Genomic DNA, 25,690 nt, shown 5'->3' with positions numbered 1-25,690 from the left:
GTCAAACCTTCTCTGACGTGTGCTCCAACACTGACACCGTGCGGCCACCAACGGCACTGCAGCCAGGCTGCACCAACCTGTGTGCAGGTAAAAGGGATCCACGAGGCCCCGCGTGGCGAGTCTGTCGCGTCACCTCCACCGATTATTGGGATTAAAGCGGTGGACACTCAGATTACTGCGGTCACGTGACTCAGGTTCTAACATGATGCTCGGACGTTTTTCTCCGAACGTTCCTGCGGTTCGTCACCTGAACGGTAACCTGACGACATGTGATTGGCGGGGAGCGCGCAGGTGCGCCAGGGGGCGGAGCTTCGACCGTTTGGTCCTCTCGTCCTCGTGCGACCACGCGGAGCCGCGTTTGGCTAAAAACGTGCATTTTTGACTCTTTAAGAAGATTTTTTTCGCATCAATACGAAAGTGTTCCGATTTTCTCACGTTTCAGCTGCACGTGACGTTATGAAAATACGTCACCGAACGCAGGTAGGAAGTTTAACGCGATCAAATTTACACGCAGGGTCACTTAAAGATTTTTTTTTTCAGTTTGGCTTTAATTGTTTGATAAAAGGGCATCCGTGCACGTGGCAAATGAATGGAAGCAGCAGTTTTAGTGTTTCAAGACTGTAAATAAGACCTTTTCTGGGATAAAAACGTGCGTACGGTTCCATTAACAAGTCAGTGAGTTGTGTTTAATGTGAAAAGATTCCGTTTGAGTCCGTTTTAATGTTGGAATGAAGGTAAAGGTGCAGAAGGTGGTAGTGAGACCAGAGACCAGAGATGGCGTCTGGGTTGGAGACAGTGACTCTGAGAAGAAGACAAGAGGCAGAATGAGGAATTGGTCCAGTACAGATGTTCTGGAAGTAAAACCCGACTGAGATGGTTTGGACATGTCCAGAGGAGGACAGTGAAGGAAGCTGAGGATGGAAGTGCAGGGAGGCGTTGGAGGACCTGAGACGTAATATGAAGTCATGAGTAATAATTTGGGATAAGAAATTAAACTGGGATAGATCTGAAACATGATAAGCAACCGCGGATATTAGTTACAATCAAAACTGGAACCAATGTCAAGATGTGCTGCCTTTTAGTGCTGATGTGATCTGACCACAAGAGGGAGCCAAAGCGCTGCAGTCAAGCGGCAGACGTGCAGAATTGATGACGTGACAGTTGTGATGGAAGTTGAGTTGATCACATTTCTACCAGTTTTGAATTCGGAGTTAATGAGAAGATCGTTCATCATCTTTGTCTTATGCAGATGGACCTTTGACGACCAGTGGAACCACAGCGCCCCCTTGTGGGACGGTGCAGCATAACGCCATAAGGTAGGACTAAAATCTGATACCCACAATGCACCAGGATTTAAACTTGGCTGCCTGGAAAAGTTCTGTTTGTGTTTATCTGATTCTCGCTCAGGAGTTTAGCTGGAAATGAGCAAACAAAGCTGCCGTAGATGATCTCAGTAGAGAAAATAATAAAATAAACAAAGAGGTTTATCCTGTCAAGGAACTGGAATAATTATCTGGATAAGGTTTTAATTTTAAAGCTTGAGTGTCTTCTCGCTCGCTGACCTCTGTCTCTGTGGAGGCAGCAGGCGGTCTGTTACCCAGAGTTCTTTGCGAGGGCCAGCTGTCAGGGCCTCCATCCAGCCTTTTCCAGCTCTGACTGTGGGAAAGTGGGAGCCCTGGTTTTGTCCCACAAGACTCGCTAATATCTACCAGCAGCTCCGCATCTCTCATCCTGCTTCCTGGAAGTTCCGTCTAAATATAATCCAGTCAGGGCGGCAGAATTCCAAACCCTGAACTTGGAGCAGTTTCTCTTCACTTCACCGATAATGTTGCTTGGACTTAAATGTTACTTAACTTGTAAAAATGTGTGAGAAGGACACAAAACTCAGTGCTAAAAACAGAAGAAACGTGCTCAGTCCTGCAAACTGGAGGAAAACTTGCAGAAACATCCAAACGTCACCTTCGAGCTGCTCCTATCGCAGCATTTTATGGGCCGAGTAAGTTGATCAGAGTCTGTAATTTTCTAGTTTTTATTTTCTCTGCGGCACCAAGTGAACCGGGGAGGATGGATGAGCGGCCGCCGGGCCGCCTGATTGGCTGAGGACGGCAGCACTTAACCGCATCTCGGAGCGAGCGGCAGCAGGCCATTACTGTCCAGGAAACACGCTGAATTATTCAATCACTTCCTCTTTGCATCCTCTACAGGATGCACAGACGATTGAAACTGCGCCTGTTTGTGTGTGTGTGTGTGTGTGTGTGTGTGTGTGTGTGTGTGTGTGTGTGTGTGTGTGACCTACATCAGGTCGGTTCTGTCTTACAGATTTTCTTGGTTTACAACGAAGGTTAGCTTGAGCTCTTCTCCTCGGACTGTTCTGCCGCCTCCAGAATCCAAATGTTCGGCGTGTCAGAACCGTCCGCGCGGCCCCCTGGTGGCTGGCTGTGGTATGGGTCGTAAAGAACGCAGGCGGGTAGATCGGCGTTACATTTTATTTGATCGATCAGGTCTTATTTGTGCTGAGTTTAAACCAGATTCCAGACATCAACATCTGTCTTCCCTTGGCCGTGCAGCCGCGTGCTTGTGGCGTTAGCTTAGACCAACTCCTCAGCTCTGACGGACCTCAGAAGTCCAACGTAGCCAAGTCGGAGAGTGCAGCTGCCTGACCCTCGGCGCGACCTCCGGGTTAGCAACCAACATCTGCAGCGAACGCTGCTGTAGCGACCGCTAACGCACGAGGGGCGCGCGAGCGTCGGTCGGTGACGGTGATTAATCATGTCTCCTCGACCGTCAGAATATGGAGAAAAGCTAAGAGATGAGGGTGAAGGCAGCAGATTGGGGGGGTGAATTCCACAGAGGAGGGAGCGGAGGTTTGTCATCCCAGCAGCAGAAACAGGAAGTGAGTTAAAATCTCCCTCCTGACCCTTTTGACCCCTGCAGATAACATTCCCACCCTCCCCCGCCGCTGCAGCTGTGCACAGCCTCCCGCGCTCCCTCCGTCCTTCGCTCTGCCGTTTCCTGTCGTCCTCCAGTGCCGAGTCTTTTCTGCAGGACGGTGTCAGCGGGTTCAAGCAGCACCGCAGCAGCAACTGTGCTCCACATGAGCACCATTAGCCTTTTTTCTTTTTCTTTTTTTTAGCATTTGTCGGTGCAGAAAAGAGTTTTAGCGTCGGCCTTTTTTTGTTCCGCGAACCTGTAAATTCATAAAAGGAGCTTCGGGTCCAACGTTGAGACGGAGACGGAGACGATCTGAGCTCAGTTTAAAAGGGAAAACGTTGAGACAGGCTAACGTTGCTGCTAAGCCTCCGAGGTGCCGCTGTGCACGTGATGCTGTTTGGGTCATTATAGGAGGTGACGCTGTCTCTGTCCTGGTGAGGGTTTGTCTTAAAGGACAGTGCATCCCACCTTCCCGCTCTGTCCCCGACCCTGACCTCTGACCTCCTTTTGCTGGTCATTTTCTTTACCCGTTGCTCTAAAGTGGCGGTTTTGTGAGGCTGCGCTGGTGTCGCTGGCAGCAGAACTCCGTCGTCGTCTGTGTAAACAAGTAAACAATGGCCTGGGGTCTGATTGACGGCTGTATGGCTGTTTGACGGACAGGAGCTTTTGTTGTCCAGGGTCTTGGAGACCAGCTCCCATGGTGCTTCAGGACAGGAACAACAAGAGCCTCAGTGGAGATGCTCCAGTTGCAGAGGGCAGGGTGGGGGGGCCTCGGTGCAGGGCGGAGGACGGCTCCTCACCTCTGGACACCCACCGCTTTAACAGCAGGGTCAGAGGTCAAGACTGGCATCGGCGTGCGAGGTGCCTTCGTGGTCAGGTTCTAGAGCCTCCTCACTGGTGGCAGCACATCAAAATACGATTCTTGTGACAAGCTTCTCTCCTTTGGAGCCAAAGTGGACTTTAAAGTCCTGCTGCTGACCTCGGAGGTCCTCAGAGGCCCGCTCGCATCTGGGGAAGCACCAGATCATCCCAGTAGAGCGCTCCAGGACTGCTGGTTCCCAGAACCTTGATGAGGGGGAAGGGGGTGACGGGAGCGATCAGGCCCTGCTGTGAGCCAGCTCCAGGTCCAGGTCTTTAATAAGCAGGATCAGCTCACCTTCAGCATCAGCTTAGTCGCGTACATCTACAATGTTGTGCGCTCATTGTCAAGAGCGAGAAACTGTCTCCCTCCTCCATCGTGTCCGGTGGACCCTGATGGTTCTGTGCAGCTCTTCTTTGGATTTGGATCGTTTCAGCCTCTGACGGCGCCGATCCGACGGCGTCCTTCGTCGTGACGTGTAGACGCGCACTTCAGCTGTGCAGTTACAGTGGAGATAAGGCTGCCTTTAGCACCGTTAGTACCCTGAGCCCCCGGGTTCAGACCGCCAGGACCCAGATGTGGAGAACCAGTTTGTTGGTAAAAGCTGGTGCATGAAACATCTGAATAATTCACTTTTCTGGAAACGCACACGCTCGGCGTGTTTGTGTGTCACATGGCTGTTATCTAGCGTGTGCTGGTGTGTTGTGGTGGACGAGCTGTAGTGCACTTTAATTTGAGACAGCAAATAGAGACCCCCCCCCACACACACACACACACACACACACACACACACAAATGCGCACATCTGTATGCACTGTTCAGGGAAGCCATTAGTGTGACCCAGCCTTGATTACTTATTTATAAACTCAGTAGTGTGTGTGTGTGTGTGTGTGTGTGTGCGTGTGTGTGTGTGTGTGTTTGGGGAGGCTTCACACAGATCTCACACACACTCCATTGTTTCAGCTGAGTCTTCAGACCCTCCTCAGCGTGTGTAATCGATCAGTTATTGATCAGAGGAAAGACACGTTTGTTTAGATTCTTCGTTTTTATTGGTTTGTATTTTGGGGGGGGGGGGGGGGTCGCAGCAGCCATCGAGGAACAAAGAGCCCAAATCAAAGACGCGCAGCACTGATCCCCGTCGCCTCGTTTCTAAAACACACCACAAACCGTCTCCGTGGCAACTGCAGGTGCCCTCAAAAACAAACGTCAGCAGCGGAACAAAGTCACGGTCGCATATAAAACACTTCAAAAATAAAACTTCTTATAGATTCATAAACCATCAACTCTGTTTCTGAGCCCAGAACTTGCTGTGTTTCAGTGGTTCTAGGCTGCGTACCTGCAGCAGGTGTTGGCCCGGTCTGAGAAAGGAATGCTGGGAAATGTAGGAATCAAGATTATTGTTTTGGAGATCCGTGATTAGAAATGTTATGAATGCAAAGTAGAGGGGGGAAAAAAATCAAATTTTAGGGTTTTTCTGAGCGTGTGACCGGAAATAAATACATCATGCCAAATTCAGCAGCCCTAAATTTGGGTTCCTGTTTTAGATTTATTTATTTTTACAGGAAAACGTTCCGGTCAGCTGCCGCTCGCCACAGCGGACGCGTTTCCTGAGGTTTGTCCCAAATTTTTGGGAACATGATTCAGAAAATTCAACATTTAGCTGCTGATATTTGTAGTAATTTAAATAAATAATGTGAGCGCAGGGGAACGGCTTCCACTTAAATAAACAGCTAAATACTTTGGGGGGGTTTAAGTTGCTGAACAGAGAAACAAAAACATGTGGGGCAATTTCATAACACAGATGCAAACGTGAAAAAACATAATAGAATATTAGATTGGAACTTTTGAAAAATGGGAGCTTTAAATAATGAAACAGATAAATTCGACTCTGTGAAGGTGATTAAAAAAGATGATTTAAGGGTAAAAATGTGTGAAAGCAGATGATGACGACACCAAAGTTGCGTCAAAAGTAAATATTGACCAGCTGGAACAATGTTAATGAAAAGCAGAATAAAAATCTTTCACCCTTAATAGCTCCTATTTACATATAAAAATATAGCGATGCAACATTTAACAGCTCAGTTAACACATGCGCGCCCACACACACACACACACACACACACACACGCACACACAGCAGGTGTGTGATGTTTATCAGCTCTGAATTCTCCCTCCACATTAATCTGAATTGACTCCTGATCACATTTGATTTCTCCCAGCATCCTTTTTGTCCACCAGCCGTCCATCTGTGAATCACCGCAGCTCCTCACTTCCTGTCACCCCCCCCCCCCCACCCCCCCACACACACACACACACACACACACACACACCTCCTCCTCCTCTGACCCATTAGGAGCTATCATGAAGCTAATTGCCTGTTTGATCAACTCTCCATGGACCCGATCTGGAGCCTTTTAGCCCCACGAGCTAAAGAAACAGACCAGTACTGTGTGTGTGTGTGTGTGTGTGTGCGTGTGTGTGTGTGTGTGTGTGTGTTTATAAGCCATCCGCGGCCATGATGGTAAATGCTGAATCCCCATATTTCAGGTTTGTTGCCGTAACAACCAGGTTTTTAAGTTCTGGTTCTGTTATTTCTCGATTGTGTGTCATGGTGGGACCAGAGAGGGCCAGTGTGGTTGAGGCAGTGGGAGGAGGGTTGGGTGGTGGTGGTGGGGGGGGGGGGGGGGGGGGGATTGGCGACAGCCTGACTTGAGGTGGAAATCTGACCAGACCGTCAGAGCACCACTGAAGCAGCGATGCTAAAAATAAGAGGCGGGGGGGGGGGGGGGTTCTGCTGCCAATAAAACAACACCCAGCTCTGCGTACGCGGGATTCATACAGTATCAGAACACACACACACACACACACACACACACACACACACACACACACACACACACACACACCCTCCCTCTGGTTAAATGCTCCCCGTGTCCACACAAACGTCTTCCACCTCTCTGCGCTTTTTCCCTCCAGATGAGCAGGAAAACCTGGATTCCTGCTTGACGTTCTGCTGCTTCTGAACCTCACACGTGGTTTCTCAGTCTGAGACACAACCCTCGTCTCTGAACTCTCGTCCTTCCCCTTCCTGGACGTCCCGCCAGTCCTCAGTCTCTGTCCAGACCAGTTGCCATCAGCGTCTCTCCTCCTCGCCTCGGTCTCTCCGCAAGAGACCGATTGGCAATAAATAAATAGATTCTCTTACGTCCAGACGGCAGGAGGGCGGCTTTTCTGTCCGCGGCGTCTTTGTTTTTGTTGTCGGGCTTCCCGACACGAACAGGCACGATGAAGCTTTGGTCCCTCCTGAGGCGGAGGAGGAGCGGATTCAAGAAGAAATGGCGGCGGGTCGGTTGGCTTGGCGTGCGTAGGTCGGTGGGTCACACCGTCAGTAGCTTTGGCGACAGCAGAGCGGAAATCACCTCCTCCGTCCCGACCTGTCATAACGGCTTTTCCAAGGTCTTGCTACGGAGGGAGGGGTGCCCCGGGTTGGGGTTGGAGGCGGAGATTTTGCGGCACACGGTGTTGGTGTTGTGGCACCTGCAGCCTGGGCGAGTGACGCGGTCGTGAGCGCGCTGGCACACGGCAAGGCACAGCCGGGCGGGGGGGTAGCAGCAGAGGCAGGGCAGGCAGAGCGCCAGCAGCCCCATGGTGCCCCAGCGGGCGCAGGCGTGGGCCGGAGCGCACGAGCAGGGCCGGTCGGCGCAGTTGTCCTCGTCGTCCTGGGCCGAGCAGTGGTAGAACAGGCCCTTGACGCAGCACAGGCAGGTGCCGTACTCCACCGCGCTCTCGGCGGAGCACAGGCAGCGCTGTCCGCACGCCCAGCAGGAGGGCAGGCGGCGAGGGGCGCAGCACTCTTGGCACTTACAGCGGCCGCAGCCCTCGCAGATGAACAAGTGGCGGCCCAGCTCGGCCTCGTCCTCCATCAGGCTTTTGCCGAAAGAGGCGTCGTGCTTGAGCTCCCCTTTAGGCTGAGAACGGACCGCCGAGCCCGAGCCCAGGCCCGAGTGAGACGGCGTCAAACCCGCCAGCAGACGCTGGTCCGACGTGGCACTGGTCCGAGACATGGACGAGCTTATTGTGCTGGAGCGGCTCAGGCGAGAAGGGTGAGCGTGCTGACTTTGGCTGCGGGGCAGGGCGGGGCGGAAGGAGGCCTGGGAGTGTTGGTGGGGGAGGCCCACATGGGGATGCCGATCGTCCAGGGCATAAAAAAACCCAGACTGGGATGCTGGTTCCAGCGCCACTGGCCTGTCCACATAGTCATTGTTGGCCCGGATGAGTCTTATCTGGTCGAGCGAAAGCACCGGGACCTGCTGGAGGTCCAGCCCGTCCAGCTCCACTCGGAAGGAATGAGCGGCGTCCATGGTGGTGACCCGGGGCGGGGGGCAACGGGCTCCCGACTCTCACGGCACATCAGACAAACCTGCAAACACAAGAAGGCCCGACTTTAGTCACACAATTACCCGGGATGGGCGTGGCGAGTGCAACACGACCCCCCTCCCCCAACATTAAACGAGGGGAACAGCTGGAGCAAAGAGGATTTGGATCTAGCAGTTCTGTGTTTTACCATTTCAGAAAGATGATTAATCACATTTAGCTGCTTTCAGAAACTACGTTTGCAGCCGCTGCTGACGATTCCTGAAATATTTAGCGGCGCGGCTCCTGGACTATTAGCCCTGTCAGGACCAGGGAGGTTCTGCTCAGACTAATGCTATTATTAGCCTGAGGTCCAGGCTGTAATTTAGCATCTGTTGAGCACAGCTGCTGCTGCCACGGAGGAAAACCACCTGCAGACCCAGAAGCTGGCAGCATCGCCGAGTTCCAGAGATTAAAGGGGAGCTGAAATGTTGCCGGGCTCATTTTTGACCAAATTCCTTTTCTGAATCTCGGTTGGCCTTTTCAGACCGCACGAGGAAACGAGTCGATCTCAGACAGGAAATGCTCCACACACGGAACACGCAGCACACAAACAACACCAGAAGTTTGCTTAAAAGGTGGTTGAATGGAAAATCGCAGTGAGGTTTTTGGTAAATGTTGCTAACTAAACACATCCAGAGGTCTGAATACAAGGTTGGCCTGATTTATCCGCTGATTCAGAGCTAGCATACGCATAGCCAAGCTAGCTGGTGCCCTGCGGCTAACCTGACCCTTGTCTGGGGTCTTAGTCCAGGATTAAGATTCTGATAAGTGGTACAAATTTGCAGTAAAACCCGCGTCAAGCGTTGGATAAACGCAGGAAGTGCAACAAACAACTACGGCTGAGCGTGTGTGTGTGTGTGTGTGTTGCCAAGAGGCTTCGGGGCTCTTGAATGGTGCCAGTCCTCTCCGAGTGTAATGAGGCCGAATGGAAATGTGTTTAGAGATCAGCAGATTAGACGGAGGATGGAGGTTAAGGAGGAAGAAGCAGAAAAGAAGTCTGACCGTAACCATGACGACAGCGACTCCTTACGCTCTGCTTTCGTCTTTATTCAGGCCCGTTTTTATTTATTTGTTAATCATCTAAACCTTAATCCAGTCTTTTAATCCAGGGTGCGGACGAGTGGAGGACGTGGGTGAAACCCAGAAAGGTTCTGGTGGGGGGGGGCAAAATGGAGCAGAACACTTCCTGTTCTCCAAGAGGACAATGAAGATGCTGCAGGAGGTCCAGCTGTAGATAAGGAGGTCCAGCTCACAGGGGCCAGGATGCATTTTCGAATTAGCGAGAGGAGACGGGAGAAGCCCTGGTGTCTAATCGGATCAGGCGGAGCGGCGGCCTCGGCTCACCCGTCCTCTGCCCGTCTATCAGCCCATCTAATTGCTGAGAAAAGATACCGCCGACTTCCATGAGCTCATGTTTGAGCAGCAGAAGTGAAGACCGAGTCTGAAAAAACGCCAGACAGGATCTGACAGCGAAATCCGGACCTCAGTGGTCTCGAGGAGATCCAAGATTTCAGAGTTCTGGCGTCCTGGAATTCCTTGGAATCATGATGGCGGAGTTGGGACCTTAAAGGTTCCTGTTCTGTGATGTTGGTGTTCCAGAAGTTCTGGGTCTCCAGCAGGAGCACCTGGAGGGGGGACTGTTTTACATGACAGAAGGTCCAGAAGGTCTCTGAGAGTCACTCTGATTCTGGAACAGCTCCATCAAGGCAGGATTAGCAGCTAGCCTGCGGGCTAATGTCTCCACACTGATCAGAGGTGCCTGGACAATCTGGTGGCGGCGACCTGAGGACTGTCCCTGTGGTCTTCATGTCTTCTGATGACATGAACTTGCCGTTGTCCTGATCAGTTTCACCGCTGCGTCCCTCCCTTATGACATCATGCTTTCAGGCTATTTTCGCAGTGACCCTTCGCCTCCATATGAGGAGGGGTGGCCCCCGTTCCTCTCCTCCTCTCACACCACCTCCCTCCCTCTTTCATTCACTCCAGCTTCTCCGTTCCTCTGCTGCTCCTCAACCTTCTCCCTCTCTGTTTTAAGTGCTCTCTTGGTGACGAGATGTTGCAACAACCGTTTGCGCAACCGAGCCGAGTTGACCCGGTGAGGCAAAGGTCAGAGGTCGATAAAATTGGTTTGTTTTCTCACGAGAAGAGTTGCAGCGCATGAGAAAACACAGCGCGGGGGATGGCAGGGGGGGGGGGGGGGGCGGAAGCTGGCAGGCAGAAACCTCAGACGGACCCCGGTTCTAGGCGTGTGAGCGGCTGCCTTGATTAAAGGGGATGTTTCGATCAGGAGGTCGTAACGCCACCGCTGGACAGATACAAATGTTAGCGATGAACTAGTTCAATGGAACTGGTGTGTGCACGTGCGCTAAAGAGGCACTAAGACCCGGGGGCCGTCCTCCTGATGCCCTCGGGGAACGCAGCAGGATTGAATGACAATAAACTGGATGAGATACCGGATGTGCTGAATCTGACCCCAGCGGAAAGACTGAAATAGACGCCGCAGAGCCGCCACGTCCAGCGAGGAGACGGAGGACGAGAGGAAGGAAGGAAGCGATGAAGGATGGCGATGCGAAGAGTGATAACACCAAAGTGGAGTGAGCTGAGAGAAAGTGAAGGAAGGGAGCTGACGCGAGGCCTCGGTGCATATTTGCTAGCATTAGCTGATGATGAGGATTAGCTTGTAAAGGAAGTTTTGAGGTTTGTTTTGGGGGTTTTTTGTGTTGTTTGTATATTTAAGTGTTTCTGACTCATAATGGGGTTATTTCAGTAGAAAAGTGCCCCAACACGTCTACAAACTGGGGGGGTAAATGTATCTTTAGCTCCTCTTCTTCCTCTAAAGACGTTTGAGCGCCAGTCCGACAGACGGCCATTTTGGGAGCAGATGAACAAGTTTAAACGTAGAATAATCAATCGGTTCTAAATTTACATGAATGTTGACGTTGCTTTGAACAACTGCACATGTGAGTGTTTGTTGTTCTGACTAAATTTTAGTTGTTTTGGTAAACAAATAAAAAAGATAACAAATATTTTTGCCCCTGGTGGCAGTTAGAGGTACTGCATCTGTCGGGTTCAGCTGCTGGACTCCATCAGATGGAGGGAAAAAAGCTTCTTTCTCTTCTGGCTTCCTGTCTTTTACTCTTCTTCTGAGGTTTTCCTCTATCCACCCCTCTGTGGTCCTCCAGTGCATTAGCCGGTGCATTATCACCCTGCTGTGGTCATCCCCCCCCCCACCCATTCATGTACTAACGCTCTCCCTCATCCCTCCATCCATTCAGGTTTTTTCCCTTCTAACCCTCCCCATCATGTGCTCATTTAACCCCCCACCCCCACCCCCCCCGTCCCACCCAAGCGGAGATGGGTATTGACATTCTACATCCGACCTTGAGGACAATCAATCACCCCCCCTCCCCCCCCCAACATTGACATCATTCTCTCACCTCTAAAGTTTCATCATCCGAGCTGATTCGGTTCAGAGGTTTAAAGTTCGGAGGTAAAATGTTTGGAGTCGGTTCGAAAGTTTGGGTCGAGGCTGCGACGCCGAGATTGGGATTATTTTGGCGCTAATCTGGGACCCACTCGGGGGGGTCGGCAGCTGCGTGACAGACACACGGGAGCAACCAAAGTTCAGACCGTTTCTCCAGGAAGTTTCCCAGCGGCGTCGGTTCTGATCCGTCGGTGCTCAGCAGCGTCACATCGGACGGTTCTTACCTCTGATTGGACGCTGGTCCATCCTGCCGCGGCGCGCTCGTGTCCGACAGATGGACGGCTCTCAAATATCCCTACGCCGCTTCAGAAGTTGTGGACGGTCCCGGGGAACGTCTGCGCTCCAGGGAGGATTGTTGGGTCGGCAGGTGCTCTCAGAGGTTCTGCAGACACGTCGTCCTCGCTGTCCAGGAATGGGAGGATGCTCTCGCCCAACGTGACGCGCTCTCCTCCTCCTCCTCCTCTTCCTCCTCCTCCTGGAGGTCTCTGAGTGTCCTGCTTCACCTCCTCTACACCTTTTTTTCCCACCTCTTCACAGACAAAAAGTCTGAGACGATGTTCTCGTTGTTTTAGTCGGAAAAGTGTCTTCTGCCGCTGGACGAGTGGAAGTTTCTCCACCCGGAAATTAAACAAGAGAAAAGAGGAAAGGAACAAATGCAGAAGGTTGGTTTTTTTTTAAAGACGGGAAGATGCAGAACTTCCCTCTCTCCCCTTCAGAGCTGCTCTGTCCTGCTCTGCTCTTTCTGCTCCGTCTGAAGGATGAATGACTGGAGCTCAGACTGCTCTCCCTCCCTCTCTCCCTCCCTCTCCCTCCCTCTCTCTCTCTCTCTCCCTCCCCCTCTCTCTCTCTCTCCCTCCCTTCCTCTCTCTCTCCCTCCCCCTCTCTCTCCCTCCTTCCCTCTGTTTCCTCCCCCCCTCTCCTCTCTCTCTCCTCCTCTCCCTCTCTCTCTCCCTCCCTCCCTCTCTCTCCCCCTCCCTCTCTCCCTCTCTCTCCCTCCCTCTCTCTCCCTCCCTCTGTTTCCTCCCTCTCTCTCCCGTTCCCTCCCTCTCTCTCTCTCTCTCCCTCTCTCTGCTGACTTTCACCATTCGTTCAATCCAAACATGGAATGAATTTTGCTATCGATGATTTTGCTGAAAATATTTATCGAAACAATGTGCAGTTGAATTAAATGAGAGCAGTTTGTTGCGGCCTCCGGCCACAGGGGGGCGGTGTTCACCCCATCACTGTTGCTGCTCGTTTAGAGAATTCTCTGCATCATTTCAGAGGCATCAATTCATGTTTCTCCTGTTGAGTGACATCATGAACAATATGCTGCATGACTGTAATCTGAACCGTGTGTGTGTGTGTGTGTGTGCGTGTGTGTGCGTGTGTGTGTGTGTGTGTGTGTGGGTGTGTACGCACATTTAGTTTAATCTGCCCTCTTACTCAGCAACTTGCAACCATCCGGACTTCAGTGAGTCACATAAGTGTAGAAACACACACACACACACACACACACACACACACACACACAAGGTAACTGGACACTGGTCTAATGGAGAAGCTTCCTGTTGATGAAAATGTCTGAGATGAAACCAACTGATGACTGAAGACGATAAAAGATAAACAAAGTAAAATATTCCTCTTAAATCCAGTTTTATTGTTGCAAATTCTTTTAAAAGTTCTGCGACCTGACGAACCCTCAGAATGCTCCCCAAACCCGCAGTTTAATGGAATATTTCTATATTTTATCATTTTATGTTTTGCTTATTTTCCACATCATTCACTTAAGATTAAGACTGTCCACCAGGGGGCGCTGCCTTTTTGTAGTAATCTAATATTTACGTCAGACTTGTGTTGACAGTTTATGTTGGTTTGTTCTTTGTGAACTGAAGTTAAATAAAGGAGAAAATGTGAATTTGGCACTAAAATCTGTGGGAAATGTCTGAAAGTTAGAAACTGTAGAAGAAGAACTGATGTGTGATGAAGAGAGATGGACGGATGTTCTGGGTCGGGCAGGGATCCATGTCAATCGGCGGTCTGTGTGTGTGTGTGTGTGTGTGTGTGTGTGTGTGTGTGTGTGTGTGTGTGATCCCATCCATGACATTTTTAAATTACACATTTAAATTTTGTGTTTTGTGGGCGGGGCTAAACTGTGTGAGTTATGATGTCATCTGGACCTGTAGCCAAATTAGCACACAGCATCGTTAGCACGCGTCACCTGTGATAGCTTGAGTGTGGATAAAGCTGTAGCTAGCTACTTAAGCAAATGGCCCCAGCCCAACAATGTAGCATATGCTAATGTGTTAGCATACATTTTGCTTGTTGATCGTTTACGGACCGGCTAGTTTTTCAGGCTACATTCGGCTCGACAAAAGCGAGATTGTTGGTGATATTTGGGCGTAGAGGAGCAAAGCCGCCGTCCATTAGCTGACCAGACCTCGCTTGATTGGCTCCGGACGAACCCCTGAAATAGCTCGATTGGCCGGTGGCCAAGCGCCCATTTCCTGTGTCTGAGAGGAGCTGCAGCCGCGGGGGCGCAAATGCATTTCCTGACTGTGTATGAAACTTTTATTAATGACCAGGAGTGCATCAGTGGCCGGCCCGCTCACCCACACTCACCGGCTCAGCCATTCTGGGGGGGGGGGGTGTTCAGAGAGAGACAATGAGAGAGGAAGAGGATGTGTGTGGGGGGGAGAAAGTGTGTAAGAGACAGAGACACTGATGGATGGATGAGGAGCTGGATAGATAGAATTAAGTGAAACAAGCCAGAGCTCAGACATTAGAGGGGGGAAGTGGGGGGGGCACCCATCCTCAGATGCTCTGCAGGTTTCCAGCACTTCCAGTATCTGTTCTGAACTGTGTAGTCAAAAAAGAACCCCCCCCCCCCCCCCGCCCCCCCCAAGGTTTGCTGTGGTCCAGCCCCGCCCTCTGATCGTTTATGCTAACTCTGTTCAAACTGCTTTATTTTTGTTTTTTAATGTCCCCCCCATTGATACCAGCAGCTGTGGTGTGATGTCATCACAGTGCGCCACCAAAAACTACCAAATGTTTGGTCATTTGTGTAACCGTGACGACGGGGCCAAACCATACAGAGAAAATGGTTACACAGACTCTCTGACCCTGTAGCCTCGGTGGGAGGGGCCCCACTGGGTCGCTGACCCCAGGCATGGGGCCTGGTTACTGGGAGCGAGGGGTCGATAGGCCTGCGTGCTCGGGGTGGGGGGGGGGGGGGTAAAATAGAGAGACTGTGATTTTATTTTTACTTTTTCATTAGTTTTTTTCTATTATCTGTTGATTTTCTCTCTATAAAAGGAGCTGAATGTATTTTTGAGCCAACTGAAATTGAATAAATAAAGAATCCAACACAAAAGTTCCCAAATATCAAACTTCAACAGACCCAGAAACCTTTTCTCTGCTGCTCTGCTGAATGTTTTTGTCGATATTGAAATGAGACTTCCATTCACGCCAATAAAGCCCATTGATCTGATTAGCGAGCGAGCGGCCCGGCTGTAATGGGGAAACATTGATTATGGCCGCTAACGCTGCTCTTTGATGTGGGTAATGCAGCCTCGCTCTTCCTGCCGCTGTCGCACGTGAGACGCAGGAAGCATCGCGTCGGATAGATGACGCTAATGTTTGTTAGCTTTGGATGAGCTGAGGTCAAAGGTCGGAGCGAGACTGGGTGTTGAATTCAACATTTGGTGCTGGGATGTTTCTCCCAGTTCCTGTGACTGTTGATCAGTTCCAAAACCTGATCAAAGCCTTTGATCTCCTTTGATTTCCGTGTCGGGACCTTCCGTCTGCGGCAGACTGGAGTCAAAATGGTTGAGAACCACCCGAGTCCTGCAGAGCATCAATGACTTCGTTCAGAGGCTCCTGCAGAGGACCAGCGCCACCTGCTGGACGCCCGAACAACAGCTGGAATAAAGGCACCGTTATTCAGCTCCCGGTGACAGATTACAAGACGAGTTCACTTTCTTCAAGTCAGCTTTTAATTATCACAAGAGGAATCGGAATCGTTCTTCCTGTCATTAATCTACACTTGAACGTGATAAAGTTTGCTTGGGAAAATATAAAAATCTATTTGCAGATTAGCCACAACCAGTTAATTCATGTCGCCATTAATATATCCTGGGTGTCGTTAGCTCGGGCTACACTTAAGATTCCAGCATGCTAACAAACCCAACAGTTCCCGTCGACATTCAGGAAAAACATTCAAATGGCTCCGAGTCCACGGAGAACCAGTGTTGATCTTTGGGTTCAGTTTTATACCATAAATTAATAAATAATTGCCTTTTATAGGATGAAGGTTTACTGAAAGAGCATTTTGTAGTTTTTTGTAGCGTCGGCCCTTCATTTTTCAGCATGTAAACAATTAAACATGCGTGCTGTCGGGTGATCAAGGGTCATTTTTTAGAAAGAGCTTAAAAAGAGCTCAGCAAACCAACACCAAAGGTTCCTGACGTGGACACGAAGCCGCTCATGTGCGTCTACATGTAAAAATGCAGAACAAACAAAAGCAAACATGCCCACCAACCCGCTCGCTCACCTCCGATCCAGACAACAAAAAAACAACCCAAAAACATTTTTCCCCAAAGGATTTTGAGGCCGGAGCTGCAGGAGGAGCTACAGCCTCACACACACAGAGAAACATAAATATTACAGTAAGTACAATCGTAACCACGGCGACGGCTCCTCGTCCTCCGGGCTGACACGGCTGTGGTGGCTGAGGGGAAGTGGACCCTGGGCTGCTTTTGGGTCCACTTCGGGGTGTTTATCCCACCCAAATGGCTGATTTGAACGCTACCTACTCCCATTTAATACTGACAGGATGAAGTACGGCGTCCCGGAAGAGCCAAACTAAACGAACAATAATCAAAAATGGAAGATTCTGAAAACAATCACAGGAAGTTAGAGTCAAAGTGAGCTTTAAAAGCAGAAGCTGCTGTAGGGGGCAGCGTAGCTTTAGCTTTAGCACGTTAGCTCAGTGTTAAATTTAAGCTACAGGATCGAATCAGGACATGCTGATCTTAGCAACTTAGCATGTTAGCTCGCATCACAAACTCTGCTCGGTCCTGTTGACCTTTTCCTTTTCATCAGTCTCATCAGACCTTCATCAGACAAGGACGTTTACCTGGAGCAGAGTGGGCGGGGCCTCTGCAGCAGCCAATCAGAGGCGGCCTACGCTACTTTTTCACCGTTTAAAGGTGAGGAAAGCCCGACTCATTTTTGGCATTTAACTATCTTAAACTGGCCAATGTCAATTTGGGGGGAGGGGGGGGAATGTTGTCGAACCACCAGCAGCCTGCAGCCCTGAGGATGCAGGAGGGAAAGTGGGATGGACGATGTCTGGGTCTCCCCGATGATCGCTCATTCCTGTCGGAGAGAAGCAGTGTCTTTAAGGGGTTGTAATGATTTCCTGTTTTGAAATAAACACACACAGGTGAGTCATTATCGGGCGAGCCGATGTTTCAGCTTCAGCAAAGATGAACAGACGCGGATCGCCGGCTCGATTAACGGTCGCTCACGTGGAGAAACCGATTTAGTTTCACATGACTGATGTTGTGGCTCCCGTGCTGCGTTTATGGCAAGTGGGAAAGCAGAGACACTGGCTTGGAGGGAATTTCAGAGAAATTCCCTGTAACAGGTGGTTTTATAGGCAAAAAAGCCGTCTCGGTGCTCTGCAGTGCAGCCGTACAACCACCAGGGGGCAGCAGTAGACCTGGTGTCCTGGTCCCACCTGGAACTCTCAGAACCCTCTGATCATTGTTCTAGTCATCGTTGTGGGTTACCTGCTTGATCATTTCTCCCGTCCTCTCGATCACGATGGTCTTGGCTTCTTTGACAGGCGAGGTCGCCTGGTAGTCGTCGCCCAGCAGACCCAGCATCGGGTACTGGTTCCTGTACCTGCACGAGAAGAAGAACCGGTTCCAGGAGGGTCGTTTCACCTTCAGACGTTCACAGGTGATGCCTGACAACAGTCACTTCCTGTCTGACCTCTTGGTGATGATGGTCTTGGTGACGTTCTTGGAGCTGTCGTTTCGTTCCTGCATCAGTTTACGAATCTCCTGGGGACAGAGGTCAAAGGTCAGACATTAGAGAGATGGACGGGAGGACAGGAGAGGCAGAGGGGGGACAGGAGAGAGGGACAGGGACAGAGTTTAAAGGTCAGAGGAGAGAGAAGGGGACAGGAGAGGGAGACGGGGAGACGGGACAGAGGAGAGGGAGGGAAGGGGACAGAGGAGAGGGGGGGACGGGCACAGGGGACAGGGGACAGAGGCGAGGGACAGGGACAGACCTCCTCCTGCCGGGTGATGGTGGTCTGCCGCTGCTCCAGCATGGCGAGCAGCTCTGAGATCTTCAGCTGGAGGCTCCTCTCTGCGGAGGACTTGGTGCTGCTGGTGTCCGTCTGGATGGTGGTGATCTGGGTCTGAGGACGGACACACGTCCAGAACAGGTTATTTTAGAGAGAAATGTCGCTGTTGTGTTTCTGCAGCCGCCCCTCTGAGGACAGACGCTCGAGACAGGAAGTCCACGGCCGGCTGTGCTAACATGCTAACGAGTGACTCTCACCCTCAGCCGCTGAATCTCCCGATCCTTCTCTTCTCTCATGGTGGACAGCTGGTCTCGGTACTGTCGGGACAGTTCTTCTGTTTTGATCTGCAGCGTCGAGCTGCTGCTCTGTCCGGCCAGCTGCTCCACACACACGGGGAGGAATTTATTACCCACGATGCTTTGCAGCAGATGGCCCCAGCCCAACATCTGCTGCCCCATGAAGAACATTCAATGTTTCATCTAAAAATAGATGTTTCTGAAGATAAAGGAGGAGCCTCTTTTCCTGATCACTGAAGAACTATTAGCATTTTGGTTGTCCATTAACTACGGAGGCCTGTTGGGGTCAAACTTCTCCAAAATAAAATGGTTCTCAGAGGTTGTTTAATACATCGCACATTATCATTATCTGCGCTAAGCTAACGAGCAGCCGGCGACTGAAACATCGTTACCTTCTGGCGCAGCATCTCGTTCTCCTTCTCCAACGCTCTCAGCCTCCCCTCCAGCTCTTTGGTCTTGAAGTCCCGGGTGGAATCGGCGCTGCGGCAGCTCGCCAGCTGGCCCTCCAGATCGCGCTGGGCGGTGATGGTTTCCTTCAGGGACAGCTGGGGACGGAGGCGGGACAATTCTGTACTGCATTAGCCTGTACCGCTAACGGTCAGCCTCATTATTGCCCTTTGACACAGCTAAAAACTGTCGCTTTTTTCCCTTTACGTTTAAATTCTCACCACCAGGTGGAGCTAAAGCTACAACACAAACACAAGACAGGTGTTGCACCTGCAGCTGCCGGTTGTTCTCCCTCACGGCCTCCAGGAGTCCGTCATACTGTTGAGCCTGTTCGGCTTTGAAGCTCAGATCTCTCTCCAGACCCTCCTTCTCAGCCTCCAGACGCTGCACACATTCATCATCATCATCACCATCATCATCATCACCATCATCATCATCATCACATTGGTTCGTCTTAACGAGCAGAAGAATCGAACTGACCCGCAGATCCTCGGTCATGTGCATCAGCTCCTCCCTCAGGCTGCTGAAGGTGGACAGCAGGAGACGCATGCTCTTATCTGCCGTGAGACGAGTCTGGAGGAAGAGGAGGAAGAGGAGCGGATCATCCTCAGCTGATGAACCACAAGAGTGGAAAAGGACCACGGGGGCCCTACGGGGGACGGCCGCAGCAGGTGAAGCCAAACAGGCTTGGGTGGGCGGGTTTGTGGGCGGGGCCTCACCTGCAACAGGTAGCGGATCTGCTGCTTGGTCAGTTCAGTGGCTCCTTTCGGGAGCAGATCCTCCACGTCGTCCTTCTGCAACTCCAGCTCGTGTTTCCTGTCACACACACACACACACACACACACACACAGGCAGGAAGGAGAAACAATGAATGTGTGTGGACAAAATCAAAGCTGCATTTTCCAACTAACCTGGAACATCTGAACACAACAATTCACGCCGACTGAATTGAGCTTCTGAACTGGAATGTTCCACCCTGAATCACCAGTGAATCACTGGAGAGGCTGTGACGTGAACGCAGGACAAACGTGCACTCACTTCCCGTGGATCTTGGCCACGTGTTCGCTGATGCAGGAGTGGATGTCGCAGTTCTTCCTGTAGACGTCGGCCAGCAGCTCGCCGAAGTAGCGCGTGTCCAGCTTGGTCGGCTGCGGCGCCTCCCTGACCTCCGTCTTGGTAACCTCAAACACTGGCGGCGGCGCCCTGTTCTGTATGACGTTGACGATCTCCACCTCCTCCACCTCCACCTCCTCCTCCTCCTCCTCATCATCTTCCTCAATCACCACTTCCTCTTCCTCCTCCTGGAGGGACACAAATGAAGTTTTGAACAAACATTTCCAGTTTTAAAGGTGGAAAAGTCCAAACATTGACCACATGTCCACAGAGCTAAGCTAATCCTAGCGGGTTTGGGCCATTTCAGGTTGTTTTTTGGGGGGGGGGGGGCAGATAAGGAGCTGCCATCTTTAGTGATGACATCATTCAGTGTCCACCTGACCTGCAGCAACACGAGAGGTGGACGTGTCCCCTCCTCCAGGCTGTTTCATAAGCTGCTGGGAGCATTCCACTCCCCACAGAGCGTGACCTCACCCTCGCGGGGGACCGGTTGGATGGGTTCTTGCTGCACAGACTTGCAGGAGTTAATCTCCTGGCATGATTCAACGTTCCTGCCTCAAATTTCATTTGCAGGTGCAGCCGTTTCTTTTTTTGGACAGCGTGACTTTTCCATTCCCAGCATCCACAGCTAGCTTAAACCAACACCCTCATCCTGTCCCCACGCTTTAAGGAGACCTTTGAGGTCACCACGACTCAGCGAAACAAATTTCTCCAAGTGCACATAAAGCTACAATAACTGCCAACTGTTATGCTAGCTCAGGCTAATAACAACAAAACATCACATTGATGGATAAACAAATCCAGCACTTGTATGATCGGCTGCAGCGTTTCAAAGGTCCGTTTGAAGTGTAAACACGCAAACATGAACAGTCAGGCGGAGGAATGTCAGCACGGGAACGTCACAACATCCAGTACAAGGTCAGCAGAACTTCACTACGACTCAGCATAAATAGAAAACACTCAGTTCAGTAATCCTGCACATCTGAAGGCAACGTTTACTCCCGCTATTGTTACTGAAACAGGAGCACAGTGTCGGCGCCCTCATGCAGGTGGGTGTGTCCCAACATTCCTGTCGTTCCAGGCGGGAAAGTTGGACATCGGTGCCAAACCTTAGCGGCAGGTGTGAAAACAGCACAAACTGTCAGAATTTATCATTTTGAAGTGTCAGTTTCCCCACATAAAGCATGACAAACTGTCCTCAAAGTCCACCCGTCCCTGAGGACGGGCGATGCCGACGCGCTGCAACGGCGCCAAAACGCTCCGCGGATAAAGGACAGAAGTGATGTCGGCAGGAAAAGAACAAACAGGCTCAGCGTCTATTTGAGCTGCAGGTAACAAACACGCGTGAAATTCTGCGCTGGTGGTGGCGCCAGCGAGGAGCCGGTGCGTCCCCGAACCGGGGCGCGCTCATGACACTCAATGTTGATTTAAGGGCCTTGATTTTGGCGGGGAAATTCTCCCCGAATAACTCGACCGTAGCAGCGTCTGGGTTTAAACGTTCACGTTTAAGGAAGCAGAACATGAGCGTCCGCCTGTCAACATCCTTCAGCTGCTCAGCTAAACGCTCCCTGAGCTCCTCGTCCGTCGCCACTCGGGGAAAGGCGCGCTAATCCGGGCCCCAGACGAGGATAACAGTTTTACGCTGTCACAGAGCGACGCGTTTGGAGGAGAGCGATGTTAGCCAACTGTGGCGCTGATGGTTTTTCCCCTCAGAACGACTCAGGTTTGGAATTAAGGTTATTCAGAGCGCTGACTCGTCAAAAACGAAGCCCAACAGCCTGCAAACGCATCAGCGCTAACTCAGAGATGCTAACCTCCGTCGTGGAGAGCAGGCTTAGAAAACACGATGATCCAGCTTGGATACATTTCTGTGGAACAGAAGACATTTATTTGTCTTTCATCTTAGTTTCGTTATTTTAGCGGACCGACATGATTTTAACGAGATTGAAACTAAAAAAAAAAGGTGCGTCTCTATGAAAACAAGCAACGACCAAACGTGAATTTGGGCTTCGGAGAGGGCGGGGCTTAGTTTAAAGCATGATTTATGAGCTGAATTCCTTTGATGTCTCAGGAGCAGCGTTCATGTTCTGGCGCTTCTTTAGCATCCTGTCAGCAGACACGCCCACTCATCTGTCAGGTATGTGTGCGGTTAAGCAGTGAAACTCTCACAGAACGCCACCTTTTGACCTTAACTGATAACATTTAGCGTCACAGAACCGCGACATGACGAAGACAGAGAAGGAAGAGGAGAGTCAAAGCTGCCTAAAAGTTCTTTGCATCTGCAACTGCGACCCGCTTTGATCCCTTTGAAGTCTTCTTTAATGTCCCTGTGACACTTTGATCCTCTCTGCAAAAACACTTAAACTTTCTCATGTCAGGACGCGACAGGCGGCCTCGTGGCCCCGCCCTGCGGACGGGGGCGTGAGGCCACGGGCTGCAGGTGAGAGGAATGTCGCCGCCCACTCGCTGCACAGACACACCCAGAAAACAGCCGCCCTCAGTTTGTCACTGTTGGGGGAGGAGCCGCCCGGCGCAGAAGGCGCCGTTTTTTTCCCAGAAAGAGAAAATGACTCAAAGTGATTAAAGACGAGCAACAGCTGGAACAGCTGGACAACATGTCGCCGCAGGACGACGCGGCACAATACCACAGAAACACGGGGGCCCCCCCCCAGGGGGGCGGGCGGGGGTCAGTCAGCGCATCAGCTTGTTTTTATCCACTTTCAAGGCGCCTGAACTGTTCTTTAGCCTCTTTGTTTCACAGTTTGAATGAGTTCTTTCTCTCTGACGGACAGAACGTTTCCTCCACACTTCTAAACCGGGGGGGTTGTGTGTGTGTGGTGTTGGGGGGGGGGGTCTTCTGTGTTTCTGTGGTTTCCTCCCAAAGAATGTGGTTCCTGCTCAGATTAACGGCCCGCAGTGAATGCGGCTTTGTTTCGGTGCGCCGGTGCTTCAGTTGATACTCGCCTCTTCCACGCTCGGCTCCGGACTCTTGAGGGAACTGGACGACTGGCTGAACACCGAGGACGAGTTCCTGCTGAGGCTCTGCAAGCACAGAGAAGACCAGTGAAGCTCCGCCCAGGACGGCTCTGGGCTGTCGCTCAGCAGCAGCATCAGACAAACGTCCAGGGAGGAAGCGGCAGGTCTGGACGCTGCTCTGCTTCCATCAGGCTGTCTTTAACCTTGTACTGCAGCTGCCCTTTAGGGGGCGCTCCACACCTTAGCTGGTCGCTACGGCAACGCACAGACCAAGACAATCATTGATAAATCTGTTATTTTAGGAAGCATTGAAAGGAAAAACAACATGCGAGTCTTCCTGATAAGAGGATGAATTCAGCTGCTGGTGGAGGACAGATGTCTTCGGGGGACACCTGAGGAATGCGCCTGCCTTTGAAAAAGGGCGTGTCTCGTTTCCACGGAACAGATCACCTGAAACCGCCCGTGGGGGCAAAAGTCCAGGCGTGGCCACCTGGCGGGACAGGAAGTGAGCTCGACGCAGGGCAAGAAGAGGGACAAGCCTCGTAAACCCTAATCAGCCAGGAGATAAAGCAGATCTCGGCTCTTTTAAAGTCTAGTGTTACACCTTTACCACACCTGCGGCTTCATTCAGACATATCACACACACACACACACACACACACACACACACATCAGCCCTCTTCCTTCCCAGCTGAAGCCAGGCAGGTATGCTGGTTTTACTGGTCCATGGGTTTAGACCTGAGGGACACAGGTGACTTTTCTGTTCCATTGGGTGCAGATGACCCAGTCAGGAGCCGCCTGGGTGCCCGTCTGCACCCAGTAACGTCTCCCGCCAGCGTCCAACAGGTAACCGGGCGGCTCATTTTAACCATCAACTCCACCAATGCCAAACTGGGAGTGAGAAGCGTCTGTTTGCCACCTCGTCAGTGAGTCCAAACAAAGAAAACGAGTTCAAATCCCCCTCAAGAAATGCTGAAGCGGCACGCTAACATGTCAGGACAAACAGGCCTCCACCCGACTTCCGGGAACAGCAGCGACTGTAAAGCAGAGCCGGAGGAGGTGGAGACGGGTTTAGGATGAGACAAAAACGGCCTCAACCGGCGCCAACCGCGGCGTGAGACCGTGTGACCAGGCCACTCCTGGCTGCAGCCAATCACGGCGCCCGTTACTCCCATCACAACAGAAATGTGTGTGTTTCACGGCTGAAACTGGTTGGAAAGCAGCAGAAAACAGAATCACCTGAACGAGACATCATCCGCCGACATGTCTGATGTTTCGGGCGTTAAAGTCGGACCCACCCCCTAAACAAACACAGCTTTTACCTGCTGAAAGGCCTTGAATGTGGTGTTAAAGGTGTACCTATGTCATAATCTCAGGGTGAGGACAGAAAACACCTCAGGGTGTTTTCATCGTGAGACGTTCACCATATTCCAGGTTTTCCAGGAGATAATTCCAAACCCGAGACCCACATGTACAAGGAGGGTCGCAATTCTGACTGTTTTCACTCTAATCTCACTTCCTGAACAGGTTTAATTGTTTAATAGCCGCTGATGTGTGCCAGCGAGGCTCTGTTGCTCACCCTCGCTGCGCCCTGCTGCAGGTACAGCAGCTCCGAGTCCTGGTTGCTGACGCTCAGGTGCTGCAGGCTCTGCAGGTTCTGCAGGTAAACCGGGGTCATCACCTGCTGCACCATCGGCTGCTGCACCATCGTCTGATGCACCATCGGCTGCTGCACCATCGTCTGATGCACCATCGGCTGCTGCACCATCGTCTGATGCACCATCGGCTGCTGCACCATCGGCTGCTGCATCAGCACGAACTGCTGCTGCTGCTGCTGCTGCTGCACCGGAAGCAGGTACCGGAGCGTCTCGTAGCCGTTGACCGTGTACGGCAGCGGGGACGCGGAGCGGGCCGACACCACCGTGCTGGTCACCGGCTCCGGGGACACCGGGGACACCGGTGACACCGCCTTCACCGTGCGGTACGTCGTCGTCGTCTTGCTCGTACGGAGAGACATTGTGGTGGAGTCGAAGCAGCGGGATCGGCTCTGGTTCTCCGGTCAAAAGTTCAGAAAAGTCACCCCCCAAAAGAATGTTTAGGTGGGAGAACACGCAGATTCCTCCGGTTTGGTTGCGTGGAATAGTGAGGTTCGGCCTCCCCTGAGTAAGTGCTTCTTCTCCCGGACAAACAGGAGTGGAAAGTCTGGTCGGAGGAGTGTTTCCTACATGGAGGAAGAGCAAAGTTCTGAGGGAGGGGCCCCGCTCCTCTGCATGCAAATCAGCCCGCATCGCAGGAGGAGGGGCCGCGGGAGCGCAGGTGGACCGGTGCAGACGGACCTGGGTCCAGCTCAGGAGGTTCCGCTCCCTCTGGTCACTGGAACCGACCCACAACCCCCCCCCCCCCCCGCGCCATTGAAACCAAGCGCAGGTTGACCTGAATTGTTCTGCAGCATTAATGGACATGGGTTCCAAATGTGATTATTCTGGGTCCCGCGTCCTCCTGCTGCATGTTGATGCGACGAAGACGTCAAACTATCATGGAGAAAAACGTTTAAACGCAAACAAAAAGAAAGGAATACATTTGAAGCGTTTTGAATTAAAGAGTGATCAGGAAACCATATTATCAAAGGTTAAGGTCAAGCTAAACTTGAGCCTTCAAACAAGTTAAACACTTTTTAGAACTATATCATCTACCTGCACAAGTGCTCATTCTTCATCAGCAGTTTTACGTCTCCTTTTGTTCTAAACACATATGTAGACGGCATCTCATATATTATTTTCCAGAAGAAAATGTTTATTTTAAATTAAAATCTGGACAAAGCTGCTGCGGAGGTTCATTGACAGCAGCCGTGTTTATCTCGCAGCTTCACT

The 25,690-nt window shown here is 51.5% G+C and overlaps 2 protein-coding genes and 1 long non-coding RNA gene across 6 annotated transcripts; 1 reads left to right on the top strand and 2 right to left on the bottom strand.

Annotated features, from left to right (window-relative positions):
- Window positions 1-269: 269 nt before the first annotated feature.
- LOC105417456 (uncharacterized) lies at window positions 270-18,602 on the top strand. The gene is made up of 5 exons (XR_003891157.1): window positions 270-480; window positions 1,250-1,316; window positions 16,773-16,879; window positions 17,521-17,636; window positions 18,169-18,602. It is a non-coding gene; the product is annotated as an uncharacterized lncRNA (long non-coding RNA).
- Window positions 4,857-12,419, bottom strand: LOC101066052 (protein sprouty homolog 3). The gene is made up of 2 exons (XM_011611222.2): window positions 11,915-12,419; window positions 4,857-8,210 (listed from the first exon to the last, which is right to left on the bottom strand). The coding sequence occupies exon 2, from the start codon at window positions 8,149-8,151 to the stop codon at window positions 7,228-7,230; it is 924 nt and encodes a 307-aa protein (XP_011609524.2). The 5' UTR covers window positions 8,152-8,210; window positions 11,915-12,419; the 3' UTR covers window positions 4,857-7,227.
- On the bottom strand, window positions 15,642-25,195 carry pof1b (POF1B actin binding protein). Of its 4 annotated transcripts, none has more exons than XM_011611223.2 (12): window positions 24,400-25,195; window positions 22,809-22,886; window positions 19,770-20,032; window positions 19,451-19,547; window positions 19,212-19,304; window positions 19,002-19,115; window positions 18,677-18,829; window positions 18,246-18,365; window positions 17,971-18,102; window positions 17,670-17,740; window positions 17,465-17,579; window positions 15,642-17,091 (listed from the first exon to the last, which is right to left on the bottom strand). In XM_011611223.2, the coding sequence occupies exons 1-12, from the start codon at window positions 24,835-24,837 to the stop codon at window positions 17,071-17,073; spliced, it is 1,695 nt and encodes a 564-aa protein (XP_011609525.2). In that variant the 5' UTR covers window positions 24,838-25,195; the 3' UTR covers window positions 15,642-17,070. The 4 variants fall into 4 exon arrangements, with proteins under 4 accessions (XP_011609525.2, XP_029704922.1, XP_029704923.1 ...); XM_029849062.1 differs by having other exon boundaries at window positions 15,642-17,048; XM_029849063.1 differs by having other exon boundaries at window positions 15,642-17,579; window positions 24,400-24,585; window positions 24,616-25,195.
- Between the last annotated feature and the right edge of the window lie 495 nt (window positions 25,196-25,690).

This window comes from Takifugu rubripes, chromosome 15 (assembly GCF_901000725.2).
Source record: "Takifugu rubripes chromosome 15, fTakRub1.2, whole genome shotgun sequence".
In the NCBI taxonomy this organism is placed as follows: domain Eukaryota; kingdom Metazoa; phylum Chordata; class Actinopteri; order Tetraodontiformes; family Tetraodontidae; genus Takifugu; species Takifugu rubripes.
Note: the sequence above shows the minus strand (reverse complement) of the source record. Positions and strands in the feature narration are given on the sequence as shown.